This window comes from Ornithorhynchus anatinus, chromosome X2 (assembly GCF_004115215.2).
Source record: "Ornithorhynchus anatinus isolate Pmale09 chromosome X2, mOrnAna1.pri.v4, whole genome shotgun sequence".
Taxonomy (NCBI): domain Eukaryota; kingdom Metazoa; phylum Chordata; class Mammalia; order Monotremata; family Ornithorhynchidae; genus Ornithorhynchus; species Ornithorhynchus anatinus.
In genome coordinates, this window is record NC_041750.1 from 10,441,424 (window position 1) to 10,453,114 (window position 11,691).

The 11,691-nt window shown below is 53.5% G+C and overlaps 1 protein-coding gene across 1 annotated transcript; it reads right to left on the reverse strand.

The window, feature by feature from the left end:
* Positions 1–2,668: 2,668 nt before the first annotated feature.
* Positions 2,669–8,371, reverse strand: SHD (Src homology 2 domain containing transforming protein D). Its single transcript, XM_029052531.1, has 6 exons — positions 7,808–8,371; positions 6,836–6,959; positions 6,257–6,469; positions 5,725–5,896; positions 3,477–3,596; positions 2,669–3,254 (listed from the first exon to the last, which is right to left on the reverse strand). Exons 1-6 carry the CDS (start codon positions 8,090–8,092, stop codon positions 3,068–3,070), a joined length of 1,101 nt encoding a protein of 366 aa, XP_028908364.1. The 5' UTR covers positions 8,093–8,371; the 3' UTR covers positions 2,669–3,067.
* Between the last annotated feature and the right edge of the window lie 3,320 nt (positions 8,372–11,691).

Consider the following 11,691-nt stretch of genomic DNA (forward strand, 5'->3'; position numbering starts at 1 on the left):
AAGATAGAGAAGCAGGGTGGCTCAGTGGAAAGAGCCCAGGCTCGGGAGTCAGAGGTCGTGGGTTCTAATGCCCGTTCCGTCACTTGTCAGCTGTGTGACTTTGGGTAAATCACTTAACTTTTCTGTGTCTCCATTACCTCATCTGTAAATGGGGATTAAAAGTGTGAGCCCCATGTGGGACAACCTGATTACCCTGTATCTAACCCAGCACTTAAAACAGTGCGTGACACATAGTAAGGGCTTAACAAATACCATAATTATCATATGCCTTCAGTAAGGCTTTGAAGGGAAGGAGAGTAACTATCTGGTGGATCTGAGGAGGGAGGGCGTTCCAGGCCAGAGATAGGATGTGGGCCAGGGGTTGGCGGCGAGACAGGAGAGATAGAGGCACAGCGAGAAGGATAGCACCAGAGGAGCGAAGTGTGCGGGCTGGGTTGTAGGAGAGAAGGGAGGTGAGGTAGGAGGGGGGAAGGTGATGGAGACCTTTAAAGCCAGTGGTGAGGAACTTTCGATACGGAGGTGGATCGGCAACCCCTGGAGATTTTTGAGGAGGGGGTGACATGCCCTGAACGTTTCTGCAGAAAGGTAATCCGGGCAGCAGAGCGAAATATGGACTGGAGTGGGGAGAGGCAGGAGGTTGGGAGGTCAGAAGGGAGGTTGATGCAGTCATCCAGTCAGGATAGGACGAGTGATTGTACTAACAGGGTAGTGGTTTGGATGGAGAGGAAAGGGTGGATCTTGGCCATGTTGTGAAGGTGAGACCGACAGGATTTGGTGACAGATTGGATATGTGGATCGAATGAGAGAGCGGAGTCAAGGATGACACCAAGGTTACGGTCTTGTGAGACAGGAAGGATGGTTATGCTGCCTACAGTGATGGGAAAGTTCAGGAGAGGACAGGGTTTAGGAGGGAAGATAAGGAGCTCTGTCGTGGACATGTTGAGTTTGAGGTGGCGGGAGGACATCCAAGTAGAGATGTCCTGAAGGCAGGAGGAGATGGGAGCCTGGAGGGAGGGAGAGAGAACAGGGGAGGAGATGGAGATGGAGAATAGAAGGGAACCAAGAACTGAACCTTGAGGGACACCCACAGTTAGGGGCTGGGAGGGGGAGAGGAGCCCGCAAAGAAGACTAAGAATGAACAGCCCCAGAGATAAGAGGAGAACCAGGAGAGGACAGAGTCAGCGAAGCCAAGGTTGGATAACATATTGAGGAGTAGGGGATGGTCCACGGTGTCAAAGGCAGCTGAGAGGTCAAGGAGGATTTAGGATGGAGTAGGAGCCGTTGGATTTGGCAAGAAGGAGTGACCTTTGAGAGGGTGGTTTCAGTGGAGTGAAGGGGACGGAAGCCAGATTGGAGGGGGTCCAGGAGAGAGTTGGAGGAGAAGAATCTGAGACAGCGGGTGTAGACGACTCGCTCAAGGAATTTGGAGAGGAAAGGGAGGAGGGAGGTGGGGCGATAACTGGAGGGAGCTGTGGGATCAAGGGAGGGTTTTTTTAGGATGGGGGAGACGTGGGCATGAGATGAAGTGACAGCTTTCCCGCCCCTGTGTTCTAAGGAGGGAGACAGACATAAAGGTATGTACCAATAGAATAGTCAGAATAAGCAATTGATTGATTAACATATATACGAAAGTGCCGTGGACAGGTACAGATAAGTGCATAAGTGCTGGAGGTTGCAAGCTCCTTATGAGCTGGGAATGTGTCTGCTAATCCTGTTGTGTTGTACTCTCCCAAGAGTTTAGTTCGGCACATAGTAAGCACTCAATAAATACCACTGATTGATTGTTGATGTGTTCAGTACCGTGCTCTGTCCAGAGAAAACCCTTACTAAATACGATTGGACGGTTCCTTTCCCCCTAGAGTTTGCTCCACATCTCGTGGAGTTGGACACAATACCGGGTCCACCCCAGCCCTGGAACCCCCCCAAAACAGAGCTAATATTTACAGGGGGCCGGTCAATATCCATCCGATGACTGAGGAAACTGATATCTGCTTGGGCTCAGTGGGTCCGGCCCCTTCCAAACCAATCGCGACTCAAATCGAAAGAGCCAAATCCTGCGGGGAGGGAGAGGGTTGAAACCGCAATTCTCTCTGCTCTTTTCCTCCAAGGAGGAGTTACACTCCCTCCTGTTTGTTGCCTGGTGACCACATGCCACCCCCTCCCCCCAACACGCACACACATGCCCACCATCCCCCTCCCCCAAATTAAATTGAACGTAATTTAGAATCAGTACCTCTTTGCTCCTCTCCCCTATCCCAGGCCTATTATCCAGCCTCCGGGGGGTCATGGGAATTAGGGGGTACAGTTGAAGAGAGAAGTCCCAGTCCCCCACGTCCTGGAGAGCAGAGGCCCTGGCCGGCCCCACCCAAGCATCTCCCAGTGGCTCCAGATTCAGGAGGGAAAAGGGAGAGTGGAAACAAGCTGAGCTAAGGGCTCCTTCGTTTGATTTCTCAGCTGTGGCTCCTCAGTCTGTCCCTCCCCCTACTCCAGGCACCAAGCAACGTAGCTGGGGTACTATCAGCCCTGGCATTCCCCCTACCTTCGGTCTCCTGTTCAGGTTCCCTGTCCCCATCTCCGAAGCTCTCCTTCCCCTAGCTTCTTCCTCCGCCACCCCCCACCCCCAACCCTGCTTCCCCCAGCCCTAAGAGGACACCAAAAAGAGAATGGAGAGAGTCAATAACTTATTTATTCTGTCAAAAGTCTGGCTCCTGGGCTCTGTATGACACAGAACTTTAGGGTTCCAGACCTCTGGAGTGCCATCTGCTACCCACTTTGTCTCTCTGCATAGGGAACCGTAGCTCTTTTGTCGCTCGGGGACCAAGGTTCCAGCTGAGGGGTCCTAGCAGGGCTGTGGGTAGCACTGCCCCTTTTCTCCAGGGCTCCCTAAGCACAGTGAGAGGCAGGTGGGAGGATGGCAAGGGGGGGGCAATCATTTTGCAGGACCAGGGCCCGAAACCACAGCAGGCAAGAAGACCGCGGGGCCCGAGCACCGGGCCCGATGCCGAAGAACACGAGCCCTCTATCCCCATGCGGCGCGTTTGCCAGTACCGATGGTTGATGCACCGGGTCAGAGAGTCTGTACAGTGATGGGATAAAGCAGGGCCAGGTGCTCGGCCCCCTGCACAGGCAGCGGTCGGGCACAATAGTAGTGGACGGCTTCAGGAATGCTGGCAAAGGGGCCGCTGTGCTGGCCCAGCACGTACTTGTCCTCTTTTGTCCGGGTGAACTTCACGTGGAGGAAGCCCTGGCTGCTCCTGAAGACGGGGCACAGGATCAACTAGGGTCCCCCTCCAGGCACTGACCCCCTTCTTGACCCTGGGGACTCTCGTAAGGGTGTGGGGGCTGGGAGGGGGTAAAGCCAAGCCCCGAGGCAGAGGTCAGGCCCACACCAAGCATCCTGTCTCCCCCCCGCCACCACCTTCCAGTTCTTCCCAGTCCCTCCCAGCTCAGCAATGGAGCCTGGGCCCCGGGTTCACCTAAGGGACAGGGAGTAGTCGTCGCGGCTGGTCTCACTGTGGCGGACCATGTAGCTGCCCTCTTTGCACAGGGATAGCTGGCTCTCTGCCTCCACTCGGCTGATGGCGCCGTGGAACCACCTGAGGGAGAAGAGGAGAAAGGAGGGTCAGGCAGAGACTGAGAAAGAGAGAGCCCACCACTCCTCTTAACCAATTTACCCCCACCCCTCTCCAAATCAGCCAGGCAGAGTCTGGCTCAGCTAAATTCCGCTAGGCTCCACTCTGCGCAAATCTTTGGCCTCTTTTAGGAAAGGGTCTTTCCGGCCTCCCTCTTTGGTTCTCTTCATCCTGACTTGTTTCAGGTGGATTCCTAAAACGAACTGGACGTTCTGTCCCTATCTCTGGATTTCCCCTTGTTTTCCTTCCTTTCCTCTCGGCTTGGGCAGAGGTGGGAAACTCCTCCAGATGATCAGTCTCAAATTGTGGGATTCTGCTGAAAGAGAGTTGTTTCCCCTCTATTTCCCTTGCCTTCCAACCCTGCCTCCCTGATTCTCCTACCAGTCAATCAATCAATCAATCAATCAAAGGTATTTATTGAGCACTTACTATGTGCAGATCACTGTACTAACTGCATGGGAGAGTACAACAGAATTAGCAGACACATTCCCTGCCCATTACAAACTTACAATCTAGAGGGGGAGACAGAGATTGATATGTATAAATAAGTAATTAATGATATATAATTTAAAAATATTAACCCACCCTCCTACATCACTAGAAAAGCCCTTCTGTCAAGGGAGACAAGCTCATTGTACCTATTGCCGGGTCATTAGTAAGGACTCTGAATGGAAACTTCCACTGGCCTTCATCGACTTGGTGGCTGCTAGATGACCACTGATAATGGCGAGGTTACAATCTCAGAGGCCTGAGGTTTGCACGGTCTCCTGGAGATCATCTTGTTCATGTCCCACCTCCAGGTAAGTCATCACCGAATTCACCTTCATCAGTGTCTGACCCCTCCAACTGAAAGGTCTCCAGAGTCTCCCTGAATCACCTATCGTAATACCCCCCATCTCACATCGGCAGGCAGGTCTTCCTGTGGTCTAACCTATATCCCCCCGATACAGTTTCAATCCATTTCTTCTTAGGTTTAGTCCTCAGAGCAGATGAAAAAGGCAATATCTTTTACTGACAGGAAGCTATAAAAAGACTCCCTCTGCTTCACTGCGATTCCTTTTCCCGCTCTTCCCAGTCCCACTTTTCATCATTTTCATTGTTCTCCTTTGGGCCTTCCATGATCTCTCCACATCCTTCAAGATATGCAGCCTCAGATTGATTCCGCGATTCTAATTAGCGCCTGGCCAATTCCTCAGCCTGAGAATATCACCTCATGTCTCTGTGTGTCATTTTCTTAACTAACTCCATGGGTTTAAAGGGCAGCAAGGGGGATTAGGAGTAGACCTACGGAAGAATTTCCTCACAGTGCGGTTAGTGAGCTACTGGGACGGACCGCCAGAAACTTTCAGGGAGCAGCCTCAGGGCAGGCCGCAGAAGCAGTGGTCCCAGTGAACATGATGATGGTAGAGGAGGGACCACATAATAATAATAATAATAATAATGTTGGTATTTGTTAAGCACTTCCTATGTGCAGAGCACTGTTTTAAGCACTGGGGTAAATACAGGGTAATCATCATTTGACTCCCTCTCCTTTCCTTTCTGCCAGCTGCTGTTGGTGGTCCTCCACCACAACGTCACCTGTCACTTCATCTAATTCATTCAGTCCTATTTATTGAGCACTTACTGTGTGCAGAGCACTGTACTAAGCCACTGAGTGCTTGGGGGAGTACAATATAACGATAAACAGCCACATTCCCTGCCCACGACGAGCTTAGAAAATGCTGTCTCTCTGGGTATCTCTCGGCAGGTATCCGTCTCTCCCTGATTCTCGCTTTCTCTAACTGTTCTCTTGACCGTCTCTCGTTTCTTCCGCTCTTTCCGTCTCCTTTGTCCCACTGTACGTCTTTCTGCCTGTCAGCAGGTCTGCCTTGATCTCTGTTTTGTCCTGCCTCCCTATTCTGTGCCTTTTTCTCTCCTCCTAACCCAATTATTTTACCCCCGATCGGCTCCATGTGCAACCCTTGTCCGGTTTAAATTGCAGAACAAAAGTCACTTTGCTGAAGGACCTTAGCCTTTCTTCGGGCAAGGGCCTCAAAGATTGCTGGAACTGCTTTCCCCACTCCTCCATTCCCCACCCTGCATGCTCACTCACGCCTGCTTCTCCAGGGGCACAGTTGGATCCACGCGCTCGGCCACAGGGGCGCTGCCCTCGGGGCTGGGTCCCCTCCAGAGCTTGCTCCCAACCAGCCCAAGTTTTGGAGGCGGGCACCAACGCTCCTTAGCCAGTCCTGAGGCTGGCTCACATTCAGGACTCTCAAACTGTACTGTGGAGAGAAACAGCAAAGAAAACTGAGCCAAAATTTTCCTCCTGGACAATTACTCCTGTCCCTTTCCTCTGGGGGGCACTTTTGAAGAACCACGAGAGGGTTAAACCTGCACTCAGCCTGACAGTCCAAATTCAGAGGTAAAGGTGGGGGGGCGAGGGGGATAGGGAGGGTGCCTGTGGGCCCTTCGAGTGGGGCCAGACCACCCTTTCCCCCAGTGTCCGCCCGGGGCGTGTGTCCCATGACCCGCAGAGCCACACGAGGGAAAAGGGAGAGGGCCAGCAAGGTGCAAAAGGTGAGAGGGGAGAAGGAGGGGGTCTGATGGTTGGGCGGTCAAGGCGGGAATGGGCTGAGTACCACCTGCAAAGGCGCGGGAAATGTGATCCTTCTTCCACTCCCAAGGCTGATCGTACTCGTCTGCCGGCCGCTCGTCGTCCTCGGGCAGGCGGCTCTCCAGAGGTTGAGTCCACCCCTCGGCCTCAAAGCCCTCCCGCTGCTCCTCGTAGGGAGTGTCGTAGAGCTGCAGCCCCGCCTGGGTCCCCGGCCCCCTCTGGCCCTCCGGCCACTGCAGCTCTGGGGGACGGCAGCAAGGGGCTCAGCGCCAGCCCAGGTCCTGGGACCCGTGAGCACACGGACCCAGGGTGAGCACACAGACCCAGGCGTGCAACCGTGTGCCGGAGCCACCAAGCAAGCACACATGGGGAGGGAGGCAGCCTGAGATCGAGAGGTGTTTCCTCCCCGCTCACAAGAGGAGGAGCAGGAGCACCGCATTCTGAGTGGATGAGGTGCCCAGAGAATGTCCTCCTTTCTGGGACCCAGACACTGGCATGTCTCCCAAGGTCCAGGCACAGCTGGTAGGGTGGCCCCGTTTGGGGGGCCCAGCCAGCCGGAGCTGCGAGTGTGATCCCTGGGTCCCGGGCCCCGGGCCACTTCACTAACCTGCCATGACCCGCTGGGCAGCACAGGGCTCCATGTAGCCATCGTTCTCAGGCAGTGGCTGTTTCCCTAGGGCTACCCGGGCCTCAGCATCAAAGGGGTTGCAGTACTCACGCTCAGCAGCCAGCTGGGGAAGAGGAAGGGGAGGGAAAGTCAAGACCGGTGCTTCTTGTCTCTGCCTCTCACTCTCTTGTACCGTCTCCCCACTCCCTCCCGCTGCCCTTTCGTCCCCTCGCTTCCCTCTCCCCGGCAAAATTCAAACTCCCCCCTCCTCTCACTCTCAGCCCCCAGCTTTTTCCTCTGCTCAACCTCCCATCTTTGCCCCATTCTGTCTTCCCCCTCCGATCCCCCTCTTCAGCTCCCTATTCCGGAAACAGTCTGTCCTTACCTGGCAAACCCTTCCCTTCCCCCCTTCAAAATCCACCCTCAAAACCCAGGGCTTCTAAGAATGAAGGGTGCTCTGGGCTGAACTGGACACTCAGACATCATCATCTCCTCCCGCCCCCCCAGCCCCCGGCCCCCACCACCCCTCCATCCTTTCAGCTCATGTCCCTACTACTTCCTAGAGCAGAGTGCCCAGCTTCTCCTTGGGATTTCTGACTCCCCGATGTGTTTGGCTGTTGTCCAGTCTAGCTTTTCCCGTTCTCATATAGGAGCCATTTCACCTCTCTGCCCAGTACTGACCAATTGTCCTCAGTCAGCACAGAGAGGGCCACTGATGTTTCTGAAGCCACACAGTATAGAGCCAAAGAGCAGAATTCTAATTCCCTCCCCTTAGCCTGGGGAAAGCTAAGCAGGTCATAGCACACCCCCCCCCACACCCACACACACACACCCCTCCAGGGTCCTGATTCACTACTTTCTGACTCAGAGAGATCCTTCCTCAAGCAGGACCCACCCCAAGGTGGAACTGAAGCCCCCAAACCCCAGCTTCTGACCCTGGCAAGGGGAGCCAAGGCGATGGCTCTTACCCACCTTGTCCTTCCCCGGAGTCCCCAGCAGGACTTTGCTGCGGTTTAGGTCTGTAGAATCCACCTTGATAAGCCGGTGTTTAAGGGTGCTGTATTTGCCAGGTGAGTCGAGGGTACCCGGCTCCGATTCTGCTTTGCCCTCCCCATCTTCATAGGGGTCTTCGAAGTCCAAGCTCTTCTGAACCCTGTAGGCTCTGAAGATGTCGCTCTCTGTGTAGTCGGGTTTGGGGGGCTGCGGGGGAGACCGCCGGCTGCCAAAGTTCAGGTAGTCCTTCAGCCACTTGGCCATCTATTCCAACACGTGGCCCTCACTGGCCAGAATGAGACCAACTGGAAGGGCTAGGGGCCCCTCTCCAGCTCGCTCCTTAAACCCTCAGGGCCTCCCTCACCCCTGGGGCTCTGCACTTTTTCCCCTCACCAGATTGAGCACACCGAAACTCTGTCTCACCCCCCAACAAACACTTTCCTGGACCCAAATCTAGGCCAAATTTAATGGCCGAGGGAGGGAGGCTGGACGGCAGAATCCCCCCCAATCCCAACATGCTGTGAGCCCCACGTCAACCTGATCACTTTGTATCTCCCCCAGTGCTCAGAACAGTGCTCGGCACATAGTAAGTGCTTAACAAATACCGACATTAACAACAGCGGCTCCAAGAGCGGGAAGGGGAACCCTGGACAAATCAGCCAGGCTCCGGCTCCTCTAGATTCCCGGCAGCGAGATCCGGAGGGAAAGACCCGGGGCGGCAAAATCCCCTCGCTCTTCTCTCCCCGGCCTCGGAGCAAACTTTGCCGGCCAGTACTTTAGTTGCTCTGGGCACTGACCGTTTTCTCCCTCTTCGTTCCTCCCTGCCTCCAACCCCCTCTCTCTAGGCCGAGTGCCATGACCCGGGGTACCAGCACGTGAAAGAAAGAAAGAAAGAAAGAAAGAAAGAAAGAAAGAAAGAAAGAAAGAAAGAAAGAAAGAAAGAAAGACAGAAAGAAAGAAAGAAAGAAAGAAAGAAAGAAAGAAAGAAAAGATCTCTCCCTGAGAAATCTGGCGCTCCGGCGGTGGAGGAGAGGAGAGAATCCCGCTCTCCTCTTCAGTTCTCTTCACCTAGCCAGCTAAGGAGCGGCAGCCGAGCTCTCCTCCCTCCTCTTTCCCTCCATCTGGCAGTCTGTGCGGAGAAGGGAAAGGACGGGTGGATGCTTCTCCCCCTCCCCCTCCCGCTCCCCCTCCCGCTGGAGGTGGGGATTTGGCGGGGGGGGGGGGATCCCCTTGGGAAGCAGCCACTGAATCCGACTAAGGGAGGCGAAAGTCGAAATGGACCCCGAGCCCGTTGGTGGGCAGGGATCGTCTCTCTCTCTCTGTTGCCGAATTGTCCTTTCCCAGTGCTCAGTCCAGTGCTCCACACGCGGGAAGCGCTCAGTAAGGGCCATCGAATGAAATGGACAACCACAGTGGGGAGGGGGAAGGGAAAGGGACGGAGATGGGCATCCTCTTCTTAGTCCGGCGAGGTTTGAATTCGCCGCCTCCCAGCTCGGGAGCCGGGAGGCCGGGGCGGCAGGGGAGGGCATCTCCCCGAACAAAGAGCAGCCCCCTCCCCGCCGGCCCCGGAGGAGACGAAAGGACAATCGCTTCCCTGCACGTGGCCCGGCCCGGAGCATCTGCCCTCCTTTGTTCCCGGCTCTTCCAGGGCTGGGGGGAGGGGGAGAGGAATAGAGAGGGTGCGGGAAGGACAAAGCCTCGCCTGCCTGCCCACACCCGGCCTTACTTCGCAATCCAAGCCCGGCTATAAACCTTGGGATCTCGGTTTGTCAGTCTTGGGCAGACCCAGTGGCCACCATTGATTCGCAGTAGTAGGCACCGGCCTAAATCCTCCGAGGTTAACACAGCCCCACCTGACTTGCACCCACATATCTGTCTAAATCCTCTCTTTCCAGGCCCGGAGCTGATTCTCAGCCCCCCTGCCCCCCACCCCCTCCCTGCCTTGCTCCTAAACCTCACCTGCCTCTGCCCAGACTCCCGCCTTTGTCATCAACACGACTTCTGGGCTCTCCTGAAAACACTGGTCCTCACCCGGTCCCCGCTGGGGTAGCCGAGACCTCAGGACATGCCAGAGACTTGTTGAGAGCGAAGTTTTGGTGAGACCAGTTCTCCACCTCTCCCGAAGGCTCAGCGAGGCGTTGAAACTAGGGCAAGGACCATTTGGATTAGACATTAGAAGGCACTGCCTGACAGAGTTAGTCCATGGGGATAACCTGCTCTTGGAAAGTGGTAGGATCTTAGGGGACAAATGCACTTCTACCTAAGATGGGTATATGTCAGCCTGCTTGGTGACATGGGATGGATTAGATTTCCCCCAGAATTTTGTTCATTTACAAAACATAACCTCTGAGGCTAATAATCTGGGAAGGAGTGGGGGAGTGGCATGCTGAACTGGAGGTCCCTTGACCTGGGATTAAACTAGGGCCATAACCTGGATGTGGTAGAAAATGCTACAGGCTACATTAACATTCAAACCTCTTTAGCTCAGACGCCTCCTGAGATGCTTAGCTGTTTTTCACTCCAGAAATGAGATTGTCAACCTCTTGGGGACTGGGTTGGGGGAAGAGGGTGGTTACTGCAATCGTACTGTTTTCAGAAGTCTGCCAGCACACATACACACAAAAATCCCTGTCCCTAAGAACAGTTGTTGACATCTCATCAAATATAAATCCTCTCCCTTGAAAAAAATTTGCACTACCTAAAGTGTAAATATTTGAAAAGGGCTGTCTAATTTCAATCCAGTATGTGAGGAATGTTAATTACACGAGCAGAATAATCAAAAGAGCATTTGACTTCTAGGTTTCCATCTTATTTTTTTCCTGAAATGCATGGCTCACTCAAGGAAAGACCCAGATGAAACACAAAATTTGAGAGCTTAGTTACATCAGACCTGACCAGTACAGCACAACCCGTACGCTTCATTCCTCTAATGCTAACCTCGCTCTACCTCAATCTCATCGATCTCGACGCCCTCTCACCCACATCCTACCTCTGGCCCGGGACTCCCTACTCATTTCAGACAGATAATTGCTCTCTCCCACTTCAAAGCCTTACTGAAGGCACATCTCCTTCGAGAAGGCTTCCCTAAGCCCTCCTCTCCCCTTCTCCCACTCCCTTCTGCACCGCTCTTACTTGTTCCTTCATTCATCCTCCCTCCCATCCTCACAGCACATGTGTATCTATCTGTGTATATCTGTAACTTATTTATCTATTATCTATTCATCTATTTATATTAATGTCTGTCCCACCCTCTAGACTGTGAGCTCATTGTGGGCAGGAATGGCTTAGTGGAAAGGGCATGGGCTTGGAAGTCAGAGGTCGTGGGTTCTAATTCCGGCTTCGCCACTTGCCAGCTGTGTGACTTTGGACAAGCCACTTAACTTCTCTGTGCCTCAGTCACCTCATCTGTAAAATGGGGATTAAGCCTGTAAGCCCCACGAGGGACAACCTGATAACCTTGTATCTGCCCCAGTGCTTAGAACAGTGCTTGGCACATAGATAGTAATCACTTAACAAATACCATCATCATCATTATTATTATCATACTCTCCCAAGCGCTTAGTACAGTCCTTGGCACACAGTAAGCGCTCAATAAATATGATTGAATGAATGAATGAATGAATGGGATTTGAAGATCATCCTGTTTCTGCAAAAAATAATGAGTTGTTCTATTTAATCTCTTGGTTGGTAGTCAGGCTATCTAATTTCTAGTTCCAGTTCTACCACTGACATGCTGTGTAACCTAGGGGAAGTCACTTAACCTCCCTGAACATTGCCTTTAAAATGAGAGTCATGACCCTTGCCTTCATGGATATCAAGGAGACCACTGTAAAGATAGTGTTTTAGAAATCCAAGATACCCCA

Excerpts from the sequence above, each read along its gene's own strand:
- SHD (XM_029052531.1), bottom strand. The coding sequence starts at position 8,092 with ATGGCCAAGTGGCTGAAGGACTACCTGAACTTTGGCAGCCGGCGGTCT. Across the intron at positions 6,960-7,807 it reads GGACTCCGGGGAAGGACAAG|CTGGCTGCTGAGCGTGAGTA; the intron begins GTGGGTAAGAGC and ends CCTCTTCCCCAG. Across the intron at positions 6,470-6,835 it reads TGCCCAGCGGGTCATGGCAG|AGCTGCAGTGGCCGGAGGGC; the intron begins GTTAGTGAAGTG and ends GCCGTCCCCCAG.